This window comes from Lottia gigantea, assembly GCF_000327385.1.
Source record: "Lottia gigantea unplaced genomic scaffold LOTGIsca_218, whole genome shotgun sequence".
Lineage (NCBI taxonomy): Eukaryota > Metazoa > Mollusca > Gastropoda > Lottiidae > Lottia > Lottia gigantea.
In genome coordinates this window covers 162,742-177,458 of record NW_008708537.1, presented here as the reverse complement: position 1 = coordinate 177,458, position 14,717 = coordinate 162,742, and the positions used below count along the sequence as shown (strand labels likewise).

Sequence of the window (14,717 nt, the reverse complement as noted above, 5' to 3'; positions counted from 1 at the left end):
ATGATACAAGAAAGGTGGCTATTGCTGGTATAAGGTATAAGACAAATATTTGTAAACTGTAATCACTTTAGTTAATGTTTTGATATCATTGTAAATAGTCTCTTTTGAGACTGAGACTGAGACTTTTTAATAAACACACTTCACTCTTAACTTCATGTTGTCTTCTTTTAAAACTAGAAACTGCCACCTTTCATAAAAAATTTCACAATAAAACTTATTGTAAGTGTTAAAATTTACATTAAAAAATAATGCATTTACAATAAATTTTGATGGTGAGATTTTTATGAACAAGGTGCAAGTTGTAACTAGATTGGCTTCAGTTTTCAGCAGAGTGCAATGGAATTTGACCAGCAAAGCACTTAATTCCAAGCTAAACTCTAGGATGACATTCTGATTAAAAGGAATCACTTCTTGATTTCGAGTTTGTGTTGCGGTTTGGATCTTTAGTACTTGGTTTATTTTAACTTGAACACGTCTCTTTCAAACTTGATTGTCCACATTCACAATCAGAACAGCAAACACTGTGTTAGTCATTTATTTCACATCCCTTTTCCTCTATTGAACTCTTCCACAAACGCATTTTTCACCTAGTATCATGCATGTTCAGAAAGGTTCATTTGTAAATTAGGGGTGTTTTTCATGAATCTCAAAGTTTCAGTCTTGATCACATAATATTATCCTAAGAAGGCATTTTATTATCAAAAGCACCGCGTAATGTCTCAGCCGCTGCTTTCGATGCCTTTTCTTCTTTCTGTTTTTCTAAAAGAGCGTCAACAATTTTCATCTCTTTTCTACTAATGCCTGTGGTACGATAAAATCTACGATCTTCTAAATACTGGTCTTTAGTTTCCTGTACAAAATCTTCATTGTTTATCCTGTAAATATAGAAAGGGCATTATGAGATAAAGGGGGTCAGGTCTGTGTGGGAAAAGGGGAGGGGGGATGAGGGTATAGGAAATTGATGAAATAATGAGGCACAGCTGTGAGGATGGTGGGGATTTACATCAATATCTCTTTTGAAGAATTTTGTTTTTTTAATTCCATGTAATGAACTTTGGCCAGTGCTTCTATAGAAGAGAATCTCTTATAACAACTAATACTAGTGACCTAGGCCAGTGCTTCTATAGGATAGTATCTCTTAAGACCAGACCTCAAGACCAGAATTCAAGAAGTGTACATACCAATGTTTTAAACATCTTTCAAGTTTTCTGGCCTCTGATTTACATCTCCACATAACAAACATTCCATGTTCTCGGGCACAGTAGGCTAGTGCTGAAATAAAACAACAAGTATTGCTGTATCACTCTATGTTATTGTATAATAAAAGAAGTAAGAAGACCTTTAAGAGTGACTGGTAGTTTATTCTACAAGCTTTCATTGTAGTAGAGACAACTTCATCAGGTGAAATGATTTGGAAAATATGAACGATGTAACTAAAGACGTTGAAACAATATAACTTTATGAAAAATGAGTTTACAAAATGAAGGCCCAATTCCATACCTTACAGCAGGAGTCTAAGTAGGGGCAACAGAGTTGTCAAGGAGGGAATCAGAGTAGAACAGAGTTGTCAAGGAGGGAATCATAGAAGTTACGACTTACTTCTGTATTGATCTCGACATTTTTCATCTTTAGCTCTTTCTTTAACTCGTTTGGGAATTACAACATTTGCTTCTACCTTTCTTAAAGTATAATCATCAGGATCACCTAGACAAAACAAAATGGATGAAACATTATTATAAAGACTTTGACTACATGGTTGTTAACTGTAGCGAAGTTCAAAGTTCTGAACTAAAGTAAACCTCCATTTCTATCAATACATTTACTGCTATGGCAAATCAAAACTGACACAAATATTCACTGCTTGTTGGCCATGCTTCAAGTAAGTCTTAACAAGGCTTAGAATTTCATCATGCCTCATGGAGCCATGGATTGCACACCTCTATTTCTTCAATAACGAACGAGGCATTATCGTTCAGACCCACACCCGGAGAGTAAACAGTAACAAATCTATAGAATACCTAATCCCTGAGGACCGCCACTCAATTTGGGACTCAGTAGTGCCGTAACTTCTTCATAATTTTTCTCTGTTTGTGGCTTATTTCCATTTGAATCATTGAAGCCTTCACCATCATAACCTTTCTCGGCCATCTTGGAATTTTTTTTGCCGCTTCCATCAATAAATTAATCAAAAAATCGTACAATTTTCATCAAATGACATTCAAATGTCTTCTTTTATTCTTAAATTTAACGTATTAAAATATTTGTTAACCAAGCTATTAATCTAAATGATATTTTGTCATTTTCTACGCTAAATATTTATTTTATAAAGCTATGGCCGCTTACATCCTATCATGATAGAGACTTGCATTTAAAATTCCTTACAAGGGAAGTAACTGCAGTTATATTTCCAGACCAAAACTGAATGAATGAATGAATGAATGAATGAATGAATGAATGAATGAATGAATGAATGAATGAATGAATGAATGAATGAATGAATGAATGAATGAATGAATGAATGAATGAATGAATGAATGAATGAATGAATGAATGAATTACTCTGTGGATTCTAAAAAAGAGGTGTAGATTAAATCACAAAATGTTGAGAGTCATTAGAAATAGAGATCTTGCTAGGCTTTTATAGATATGGTTAGACAGCATGCTTATCCTTCTCATTATGCTTAAAGAGACAGTATGCAAAATCCTGGTTAAGTCTTAATTGGGTTATCTGGATTTCATACATATCCATTAAAAAAGATCTTTAAGTGACATGTTCATTACATAATGAGTACCATAAAAATAAGTTAAAATTCTTCACATAGATAAGGGTAAGTCAGGTTGGCCTAGGCTACCCTACCCTTAGTTACATATTAGTAATAGTGGCATGTTAAAACAAAGATAATAAGTATATCATAATGAACCCTTTAAAAATTCATCAATCATGTAACAAATCAAACGTCAAATCAAGCAGATAGTCGGCAATTAAAATCTCAAAGACCCTAATTAGTCAAGTAATCAGTAAAGAAATTTAATTAGAAAAAGATCTATTTCATAGCAACCAAACACGACCCACAACGATATTTGTAATTAAATCCAGTACAGCCTCAACATGTTTATGCCGTTGCCATGGGGTCATGCGTCATTGATCACGTGATAGATTTAAAAAGAGGCTAAACCATCCTGCCGTTACGCAGCGAGCTCAATTTCAAACAGACGAGACACAGAGTAACACGCACTAAGTTCTGCAATTAAAATGAGAGAAATAGTTCATATGCAAGCTGGCCAATGTGGCAATCAAATCGGTGCTAAGGTAAACAATCTTTCTTATTTACATTTTGATGCAAAATTATGCCAAAAAAGTTGAGGAAAAACAATGAATTTGATGATCAAAATGTAGACTGGAAAACCGGCTCAATCGAGCTGGTCCGCCATTTTATTCATAAATTTAAATAATTTTCAATGCAAGATTCAGAAGTTTTGGTGATTTAATTTTACCATTCCGCTATTATTTAACAAGAAACACGGGTTACAGTCTATTATCATTCAAAAAAATGTTGCTGGCGTGTTGGATTTAGGAATTTTTTCATTTTTGGAATCAACCATTCTAAACCGGCTTGACTGCTGCTGCATAGTCTTGTATTCATTCAATTCATCATTACTTTGTTTTATCTTTTAGTTCTGGGAAGTTATTTCTGATGAACATGGTATTGACCCAACTGGAACTTACCACGGTGATTCTGATCTTCAGTTAGAAAGAATCAACGTTTACTACAATGAAGCCACAGGTAAGGATTAATTTCATATCAAACTGTCCCTTCTTGTAGCCTATATGACTTCAGAGATGTGCAATTTGAGGATTGATTTATTAAAATGGATAGCAGTCAAGAATTTAGTCTTTTTTCTATAAGTATCACTGTTAACAACTCAGTATTTATAATTTCCTTTTCGTACATTTCAGGTGGTAAATATGTCCCTAGGGCAGTTTTGGTCGATTTGGAGCCAGGAACCATGGACTCCGTCAGATCTGGTCCCTTTGGACAGATATTCCGCCCAGACAATTTCGTCTTTGGTCAGTCAGGAGCTGGTAACAACTGGGCTAAAGGTCACTACACAGAAGGAGCTGAATTGGTAGATTCTGTTCTCGATGTAGTCCGAAAGGAAGCTGAAAGCTGTGATTGTCTTCAAGGATTTCAACTTACACATTCCCTTGGTGGTGGAACTGGTTCTGGTATGGGAACCCTCCTCATCTCAAAAATCCGAGAAGAATACCCTGACAGAATTATGAATACCTTCTCCGTCGTCCCCTCACCAAAGGTATCTGATACAGTTGTTGAACCCTACAATGCCACCCTCTCAGTTCATCAACTGGTAGAAAATACAGATGAAACTTACTGTATTGATAATGAAGCTCTATACGATATCTGCTTCAGAACCTTGAAACTCACCACACCAACCTACGGTGATCTCAATCATCTGGTATCAGCCACCATGTCTGGAGTAACCACATGTCTCCGATTCCCTGGTCAACTGAATGCTGATCTCCGAAAACTCGCTGTAAACATGGTACCCTTCCCACGTCTCCACTTCTTTATGCCTGGATTTGCTCCACTTACATCCAGAGGATCTCAACAATACAGGGCCCTGACTGTTCCTGAACTTACTCAACAGATGTTCGATGCCAAGAACATGATGGCTGCCTGTGATCCAAGACACGGTAGATACCTGACAGTAGCTGCCATGTTTAGAGGTCGTATGTCCATGAAGGAGGTAGATGAACAAATGTTGAACGTTCAGAACAAGAATTCGAGCTACTTTGTTGAATGGATCCCCAACAACGTTAAGACTGCAGTCTGTGACATTCCACCCAGAGGCCTGAAGATGTCTGCCACCTTTATTGGTAACAGCACAGCCATCCAAGAACTCTTCAAGAGAATCTCTGAACAGTTCACTGCTATGTTCAGAAGAAAGGCTTTCCTCCATTGGTATACTGGTGAAGGTATGGATGAGATGGAATTTACTGAAGCTGAATCTAACATGAATGATCTGGTATCTGAATATCAACAGTACCAGGATGCTACAGCTGAAGAGGAAGGAGAATTTGATGAAGAGGAAGATCAGGAAGAAGCTTAATTCTGAATTTTAAATTATAATCCAAAATAAAGTTTTACATTTGCAAACGGCAATATTATCAGAAATATCAAACATTTTTTATTGCATTTATTTCGTCGATAAGATCCAAACTTTAAAACCAAAGAGATTATTTTTTTAGCCGAAATACTTAATTTTTTTTTACTGTAAACATATCAATGGTTATACTTTATTTTACAGCAAGGTTTTCATTTATCAACATAACCTGTCTAAATATTCGTTTTTCCTTATTTTCTGTCTATTCTGAACTTGTCTTATTTTCTATTTTGTCTTTGTAAAACTGTTTTTGGATGTTCGTTCCGAAGAAGGTTGTGATCCGAGCTGTATTGAAATCCTAAAGTTTAATCATAATAAAGATATAAAAATTATTTTAATTCCCTTGTTGCATAAGAACCACCCCATTTCCCACAGCCTTGAACATGAAAGGTTATTGATGTCACTTGGCAAGAGAAGGGTGGGTGGGGTGATTTCCTTGGCCTGACGTGCCTTGGAATTTGAATGCCTGTGATATGGTGCTACCTGAAAGTGCAAGCCTTGACCCTGGGGAAACACAAAATCCATGACTCGATTGAATTGATAGATCAGGTTTTCTAAATGATTGTGGGGGGAAATTGTAAAATAGAGAAGAATCTGCGTGAAAATAATACTTTATTCTGTACAATAATGTTTCAAATGTTGGTCCCTCTTGTCGATTCATGAGCAGATTTTGCCGTGATCAGTATAAAGAAACACATAACACCACTTCACAGTCTGGATTAGTTACAATTTTAAAACAAGATGAGACTTCACTGGCAAATGCAGGCAAATCTATCAACAATCTGTTATTTACAAAGTCGATATTCCATGATACGCGCTAAATATCACTGTTTTTCACCTTCATTCCGATATATTGTCAATTTTGATAGAAATCATATCAGAAGTTCTTAAAATGGCATCAGGAATAACTCCCATTGGTGTTTGAAGATTGGATATTTGAATATGATGAAAATCAACATCAGTTGGACCAATTTTTCCAGTAACAGTGGCTTTTTCGTATAAAACTAACTTGGCCTCTACTCCGCTTAATCCACCCAACATTCTCAAAAATTTCTCTCTTAATATAGTTCTTTGATCTTGTCTTAAAGCTGTGTTATTTTCCATTCTCTGAAATTAATTAGATACCATAGGTTAATTAAGAAGCCTATATGACATGCACTGAAAGGGGGGTGGGGGATTAGTTTTGATTATTATGAGTGAAAAGTATCTTGTATTTTAAGCTTTCACCGACTTTAATTTACATTATCACATGAAGAAAGACATGTCATATATTAGGACAATCATATTAACCAATTAAATACATTGATTAATTACTTTTTAACGTTCTTTTCCTGCTTTCACTTTGTTATCGATTTGTTAACGTTAAGCAATCACGAGTTACCTCCCTTCAGGCACCTGCTAATTCAAATTTCTAGTGTCATACGGTACAAGATAATACTATTGTAATTTTATTGAATAGATACAAGTAATTATATACTTGTGATTCAAAACCAAAGAAAAATTATAAAATTCATAAAGACTGAAAAATTGTTTTAAAATCAACGCAGATTTTGATCTAAATTACTTAAAATAGTTTGCACCGTCCTTTTTTGACGCCGGCCATTGTGACTTCCGGGTCAAAGGTGAATATTGAAGACGAGGCAGTTACCAAACAACATGGAAAAGTGTCAAGTAATCGTTAAATAATTTCATTAATTGCGACGTTTTCTCACCTAAATTAATTAAGATGGCGAACGCCACAGGAATGGAAGACATGAGTCCTCAAGATGGCGACGATGCTAGCCTAGCAGACGATTCTGAAATGGCTTTGACAGGAATTAACATGTTGTTGAATAACGGTTACGATGAAGCAAGAGCTCTGTTCGAGAAATACAAGTAAGTCAACAAGTGTCATCATATTAATTAGGAATAATGGGCGTTATTACATTGGGTTGTTGACACCTGAAGCAAAGGTTGAGGCATCTTTCTTAACCCCCCTATCTTATTGCTTCACAGCTGACCTAATTTTGGTACCATACCCTCAGTTTGCCCAATGATCTTGAAGCCATGAAAGGTTGTCATAGATATCACATAATGATAATTCCTGTTTTATTAGTATTTTATCTTGTCTTAGTAGAAAGACAAAACACAAAGATCATGCTTAATAAATTAAGTGGTAGTTGCATATTAAGGGGGGGGGGGGGGCATGGTGTCATGGTCCCCACCTTGGGCCAGAAAAAATGAACATTTATTCTACTTTCAATGCCAAATTCCCCGCCTTCCATGATCAGAAAATTGTCAAATTTTCCCCTACTTAACACCCAACGCGACTAGTGTCTAAAATCCAAAAAGGGACCCAAAGTGCACAGATGACCTGCTCATTAATGAAATCCTGGTTATGCCACTGCCTATGGTAATTTAACATGTCCTGTTAAGTCGAGTTAACATGCTATACTAATGAGGTGCGAGGTCAAGTGGAGATCAAAGCCTGATTGAATCATTATAACCAGGATTTGTTATTATCTTACACAGTAATCAGTGTTGATTGGAATGGAATTGGGACACATTCTCCATCGTTTGTTCACGTTATTAAGAGTAGTATTCATTAGATGATTTTAGCGCCAATAATACATAAAGTTGATGATTAAAAGAGACACGTTTGCCATCCGTTTGACTAATCGTACCTTAGTTTCTAAGATTAGTATTGATTGGAACATTTAAGCTCCACGATCACCAATTGGCACAAATACAAATATATACCAGTAGATGGTAGTACAAGTTACTATTCAACATAAGGCACTAGTACAGGGTTAAACCAGTGTTCACTATTGTTAAGTGTTATTGTTTTGTTAAAATTCGTATTAGCTTGAGGTGACGTGAAGATGAGTAAGCCTACTGGAAGTAGAATGACTAACTAATCCACTATGTATTTACTATAGAGAGCTTAGAAACAGTCATAACAACCAAAATATTTAAGAGGGATCTGAGAAAAACTTTCTCAGCTTTGTTATGAGACCCAATGATGAAGAATATTTCCTGCTTTAGTTTGAATGAATCAAAAATGACGTGGGAAAGATTGAAAAATATTTGTTGAATAATAAAATTATGTGTGTGCTAAAATGCTTCCAGATATTGGATCATTTCTATTCAAGGAAGTTGTAATCCAAGTCAAAATTTCAAATTTGGATAAACTTGTACAGTGAGCTGTGAACACTATTACTCATTAGCTTAGCTAAAAATTTCTCATTTCTGAAACTCTGGTATGATTGGTCAAACAAATGGGGAACCTATCTCTTTTAAGATATGCCCCGTCAATGTATCCTATTGAGGTAGATTCAGAGCTAGAATATATCAGTCAAATCTACGTTTATCTATATCAATAGACAACATTATAATTGATATCAATCAGATAAACTAACAATTATAGATAAAACAATAACTCCTTCTTATCAATCAGACTAGAAGACTATTGGTTAAAATATTCCACTTATTAGACTGATATAAACAGGCCATGTTGATGTATATCTGGAATATTCTAATGCTAAAATTTGCCGATTAACACCATTCAAATTTCATTCAGACGTCCATGGTTCGTGCAATTCCATTGTAACTATATGACACTCTCGCTAAAGCTATTAATAATAACTCAGTTCCTTTGTGATAGTGATATCATTAAACACCTAGTTTTAGTTATCAGTGTCTCTGATACACAGAAAAAGTTTAAGGAACAACTACTTAACAATCAGATAAGGTGATTGACATGAACTATAGTAGGGCTTGGTGATAAATCCTCTTGAAGTATATTTGTATGTAAATCAACATATTAAAAACTTATTTGAAGTTAGATAAACTGAATGACCTGCCCAGACTGTATTTTATATATATTGATGTAAATCATGAGAGTGGGCAGGTGAAAATTATACTAGAAATTAATTTGACGAGTCACAATGGACCTTTGTTTTGTTGAAGAGAAACCTTTTTGCATGGTTTGACATATTGTTAGAAATATAAATCACAAACACAGGAGAATATTATAGAATAAACTCACTTCTTTAATCAAATATTAAACACATTACGTTTAAATATACACGTTACAAATATAGCTCCTATCAATAAATTTGCATCTAGATTTTAATGTACATGGTTTAATTAAACTATTACCAACACAAATTTAACCTGGTTTCCCCCTTGTCAGTGATGTAGGTAAGAGGGACTGACATGGAAAAAGCGTCTAGTCATTCGGATGGGAAAATAAACTGAGGCCCTGTGTGCTACAGGCTGTGCACGTTAAAGATCTCAAGACAGTTGGAAATCGAAAAAGAGCAGGCTAATGCTGCTATCCTGGTCAACTTTCCCTCATTGCACACTGTTTGGCATTTCCAGTCTTCATTAGCTCACATGGTGCAGAAAAGTAGGGGCATTATCATCAAATATGTGCCCACTACTCTGTAACCTCAGTGACAGCTCTTAAAAGCACTGGCCTTGGAATGAGAATTTTTGCTGGAGTCCATTACAATCTGTTATAAATTGTATATTTTCAGGAATGAAAGTCCATTGATGCAGGCTGGTTACAGTTTTGTCTATTTCATGGTAGGTATTCACTCTTATTAAATCATAGACACAGATCAAGTTTTTACACTTTTAATTTGGAATCTTAATACATGCGTGTAATGGGCATTTTGAATTTCACTAAGTACTAACGATCGGAACCGCAAAATGAAACCTGAAATCAAAACAACATATTGGTGAAACATAGTAGCAGCTAATGAACTATTCACATGAGGAATTATATCAATTATAAGTGAGTGAGTATTTCATAATGAAAAGTGGTATCAGGTGTCACATCTATCATAATATATAGATAAAATATCTAAATCTATATAAAATATTTAGTTGTTTGACTTATATTCTCTTTATTTCAGCAAGCTTTAATGTCTTTTGAAGAGGAAAAATTGGCTGAAGCATTAAAGATATTGCAAGAAACAGAGAAAAAATGTGAAGTGAGCGATGGATTTGTTAAAAGTATGAAGAGAAAACTGTCCAAGAAGAAAAAACAGGTTGGTATATCCAAAACACGTTAGAAACTATATTTTTATATAAGATATAAGATTATATTTATATTTCCTACACTGTTAGTCTGTTAAGGTCTTGGTCGGAGGCTTTTGTCATTGATTAGAGTCTTGTCTTGAGTTTCAACGACTGACACAGGCACATTCGGAGAGAAAAATCAATCATTAAACTTGTTTGATATTATAAATCTTGTAGGGGACATGATAATCTTGTCTTGGAAGCACAGGCACACACAAGAGTTTCCTCAAGACTCTATTCGGTGACAAAAATCTCCCACAAAGACAGCTCGTGTGCCTGTAGCTTTACAAAGTTTGGCAAGATTAAAAAACTGCTTTCCTTGTAAGATCAATGCCAAAAGGTTTGGCCAAGGACCCGCTGACAAAATAGGATCCTTGTAAAAAATAACTTCCCTAATCCTTGTAAAAATCTTTCTGTGTTAAAACTGTTGTTCTATGTATTACAGAGTGCTAATAGTGTAGGTTTAGAAGATAAGTTACAGAGACAGATAATAGTAGCAGATAGTCTACTCTACCAGTCTATACTTACCTTCACCAATCAAGATATACCCAGTTATATGAAAGGGGGCTGGTATTTACGTAAGGCCTGGAAAATTTACGAGAAGCTTCACAAAGAAATCAACAATATTCGAAATCGTCAAATACAGAGTAAGATTCAGCAGATGCAAGCCAGTCTTCCCCCTACTGTTAACGGAAATGTCTCAAATTCCAGTAACTCGTCGAAAGAGGAAGTTGTCGACGGAAACTCGAACGAATTAAGTGAACAAATCGTAGCCCGACTTTTAGGATCAGTGAATTTTGGATACGGAACATTTCAGTTATGTATCTCAATCATGCCACCAAAGATTTTAAAGTTGATAGAATTTCTAGGATTTGAAGGTGACCGAGAAGCTGGTTTGAATGCATTGGATTTTACCAGTCATTCTGAAGACATGAAAGCTCCCCTAGCAACCCTTGGCTTACTATGGTACCACACAGTTTTACGTCCTTTCTTTGCTGTCGACGGCGCCAATGGCTACAGCGCTGGTAAGTTTTTTTTTCTCTTTTTTCTCAGGTGATAAGTATATTAGCTGCTACCAAAATGTTGTTTGGATTTCGAGTTTTTTTCGCGATTCAGATCGTTGGTACTTGACTTATTTATTATCGATCTGGTTGTCAAGTTTTTCTGTATTGAAATTATTCTTTTGAGACCTTGTTTTCTGCTGATGAAGATTTTTTGTTAGGAGAGTTCGTATCTTGTTTTGTAATATTCAAATCCTGTTTTAACCAATGTTTTTTTCAACGAACTACATGATTTCATATATATTTTTTTTAGGTACATCAGATGCGGAGGCCATCATTGCATCCAAAGAAAAAGATTTTCCAAATTCGTCATTGTTTTTATTTTTTCGTGGAAGAATACATCGTTTACGGGTAGGTGTTTTTTTATTTTTCTCGTCTCAAAAATTCTTGGATTTTGTGACACGAGCAAAAGACTCATTCAGTGTCTAGTGCTTCTCAGAATACAACTTTTGTATTTATTTGTATTTTGTACAAATATCCCAATGTTGGAAAGGACTGTAATTTGATTGGCTGCCGGTGTCATCAAACAGACAAATGTTCAAGAAGCCTGCCTTTAGATCCTAACTGAAGTGGCTATATTAAAAATATAAGCTAATGAAAAAGACCAAACGAAATGTATTGAGTATTTGTATGTTGATATTGTAGAAAGAAACAGATGCGTCTATAACGATGTATAGAAGAGCGTTTGATGAGGCCAAGGGACAGAGAGAGATAGAGTTAATGTGTCTGTATGAAATCAGTAAGTATCACTTACCAACTTTATCAAATATCTTACAAATAACTACAGACAAGAACTTTGATTCTGCTTGAAATTCCATTTACAGACTAATGTGTTCGATTGGAGAGTTCTAAACAAGTACTGTTTGTTTCAATTCTAGCCTCAATCGAGCTTTACAGAACCAGATTATGTCACATTTAAAATTTTCGATTTTATTCCTTTATCTGCCATTTTGAATTCTCTCTAAACTTATCAAATATCTTACAAATAACTACAGACAAGAAGAACTTTGATTCTGCGTGAAAATTCCATTTACAGTTCTGTTTGTTCAAATTCTGTCCTCAATCAAACAGTATTAAAGCGTATATATTTTCCAATCTATTTCCTTCTCTTCCATTTTGAATTCTCTCTAAACCTACTATGTTTTCAGCACACGTGGAACATTCTGAACTCTGTTTCAACTTGTTTTATTGAACGTTCTGTTGATTCTATACATACCAAACATTCAGAACTCTACATTGACCAAGCCCAGTGTTTGATTTTTAATGTCACTGTTGTATAAGCAGATTGATTAATGAGATATCTTATTATTTTGTCAGGCTGGTGTAATCTAATGAGATTACAATGGAAAGATTGTTTAGATGGGTTTGGTAGACTAGCTGAGGAATCTAAATGGTCCAAGGCGTACTATTCTTATCTAAGAGGCAGTAAGTTTTTTATTTTTTACATGCAGATAGGTTGATACAGTTTCAATTCTGATTTTATTTGGAAAACATCAGAGCATTCAATCAAGACATTGCCTGAACAGTTTTATCTGACTGCCTGACACTATGGACTAGCATTCACAGACCCATTTATAAAGTTGAAGACTAGACTACTACAAATAATATTACAGAGACATCCATAGTTTACTTTAACTTGCACCTTGTTTTATCATAAATCTTTACTTTGTGACTGAGGCCAGTGCTTTCAAGAGACTATGTTCTCATCACCATCTAACAAGATTTTGCCAAGTTATTGTTTTGAACAACAAGACAATGGTTCTGAGAGATTAACCTATATCAGTTATAAACCCCCTTCAACAAAACCTTATTTCTGTGTAATATTTTATAGTTTGTATTGGAGCAATGGGAGAATTAAAAGAAGCTCATTCTATATTAAAAGAAGTACCTGGACAAGTTAAAAAGAAAAATAACCAAATTGAAGCATTCGTCTTAAGACGGGTAGGTTTTTATTTTTAACAGCTCAAAATATATGGTTAAACTATTTCTAAAAATTATCTTAAAGTTTCACAAACTCATACAGGGTAGGGTAACCTGTTCATTAGATATATAGATATACTATTTCTAACATTTATTAACTCAACAACACATGTGAAACATATAGTTTGAAAACATGTTAGTCAGATTGTGGTATTTTGTGATTCTTAACCTGTGCCTTCTTCTAAACGATGTTGGTGTATTTTCAGGGAGAGAAGTTAAAGAAACAGGCGCCTAGTCAGGAATTCTGTCGATTACTGGCTCTAGAATTGATGTTTTTATGGCACGCTATTCCAACTTGTACTGAGGCTGAACTTAAACCGATGTTAGATGGTGAGTGAAGGAATATGGTTATCTTGGGCTGGGAGACCTACTGGTATAGGAATTTAAATAGCTAACAATGGTGTTGTATTTATAAATAAACAAGGTGTAACAATATTGTGATACTCTGTGATACTGGTCTGTCAGGGTGCCAATTTGGAGGAGTTTCAGTGTATATTAATGATAAAACTCGTGATATCAACTTGAAATAATATCACTGAGGCTTAAGTTTGTGTCTTTATCAAGTGGATCTGTGAATCAAAACATCTCATCGTTCAGCTTTGAAACGCAAGACCTGTTGTAAATTGTCCAATTTTTCCAGCTCGATAGGGTCCGCTGATCCACTCAGCAATAGGATCCATTTCAGAGAGTCCACAAGGCTAATACTGTGTATTTTATATTTTCAGTTTGTGATATGCAGACAGATCATAAAGCGTTACATATCAAGTCTCTAGTAGAGGGCGCTATATTTAAAGAATTAGGACAAGAAGACATGGCAGTGGCGGTAAGTTTCTATAAACTTGTTTATCAAGACTGCTGATGGAAGTATGGTCTGTTCTCTAGATAAGACTTGTTAATCAAAGCTGCTGGCAAAAATACTCTCTGCTTTCTAGATGGAGAGTGAGAGGGCCTTAATATAACTAGGGTTATATTGTCTGAATTACTCTCTAATCCATCTACAGGTCTAGTTATTATTATAACCAGTGTATCATATTGATTAGTAATCCATCTACAGGTCTAGTTATTATTATAACCAGTGTATCATGTTGATTAGTAATCCATCTACAGGTCTAGTTATTATTATAACCAGTGTATCATATTGATTAGTAATCCATCTACAGGTCTAGTTATTATTATAACCAGTGTATAATGTTGATTAGTAATCCATCTACAGGTCTAGTTATTATTATAACCAGTGTATCATATTGATTAGTAATCCATCTACAAGTCTAGTTATTATTATAACCAGTGTATCATGTTGATTAGTAATCCATCTACAGGTCTAGTTATTATTATAACCAGTGTATCATGTTGATTAGTAATCCATCTACAGGTCTAGTTATTATTATAACCAGTGTATCATATTGATTAGTAATCCATCTACAG

The 14,717-nt window shown here is 34.8% G+C and overlaps 4 protein-coding genes across 4 annotated transcripts; 2 read left to right on the top strand and 2 right to left on the bottom strand.

Moving 5' to 3' along the window:
• Positions 1-784: 784 nt before the first annotated feature.
• Positions 785-1,708, bottom strand: LOTGIDRAFT_99305 (hypothetical protein; the record flags this gene model as incomplete). The annotated part of the gene is made up of 3 exons (XM_009054455.1): positions 785-875; positions 1,182-1,272; positions 1,600-1,708. Coding segments are annotated over 3 exons (291 nt in total), but the record flags the coding sequence as incomplete, so codon positions are not given.
• A 1,430-nt stretch (positions 1,709-3,138) lies between these two features.
• On the top strand, positions 3,139-5,589 carry LOTGIDRAFT_202077 (hypothetical protein). The gene is made up of 3 exons (XM_009054454.1): positions 3,139-3,310; positions 3,677-3,785; positions 3,959-5,589. The coding sequence occupies exons 1-3, from the start codon at positions 3,254-3,256 to the stop codon at positions 5,128-5,130; spliced, it is 1,338 nt and encodes a 445-aa protein (XP_009052702.1). The 5' UTR covers positions 3,139-3,253; the 3' UTR covers positions 5,131-5,589.
• A 435-nt stretch (positions 5,590-6,024) lies between these two features.
• On the bottom strand, positions 6,025-6,288 carry LOTGIDRAFT_143921 (hypothetical protein; the record flags this gene model as incomplete). The annotated part of the gene is made up of 1 exon (XM_009054453.1): positions 6,025-6,288. One exon carries the CDS (start codon positions 6,286-6,288, stop codon positions 6,025-6,027), a length of 264 nt encoding a protein of 87 aa, XP_009052701.1.
• Positions 6,289-6,937: 649 nt separating this feature from the next.
• On the top strand, positions 6,938-14,151 carry LOTGIDRAFT_143837 (hypothetical protein; the record flags this gene model as incomplete). The annotated part of the gene is made up of 10 exons (XM_009054452.1): positions 6,938-7,059; positions 9,705-9,753; positions 10,086-10,220; positions 10,697-11,276; positions 11,566-11,667; positions 11,962-12,051; positions 12,630-12,737; positions 13,144-13,253; positions 13,499-13,622; positions 14,018-14,151. The coding sequence occupies 10 exons, from the start codon at positions 6,938-6,940 to the stop codon at positions 14,149-14,151; spliced, it is 1,554 nt and encodes a 517-aa protein (XP_009052700.1).
• Between the last annotated feature and the right edge of the window lie 566 nt (positions 14,152-14,717).

Coding starts and splice junctions, on each gene's coding strand:
- LOTGIDRAFT_202077 (XM_009054454.1), top strand. CDS start 3,254: ATGAGAGAAATAGTTCATATGCAAGCTGGCCAATGTGGCAATCAAATC. Junction 3,311..3,676: donor GCAATCAAATCGGTGCTAAG/GTAAACAATCTT, acceptor TTTATCTTTTAG/TTCTGGGAAGTTATTTCTGA. Junction 3,786..3,958: donor TTACTACAATGAAGCCACAG/GTAAGGATTAAT, acceptor CGTACATTTCAG/GTGGTAAATATGTCCCTAGG.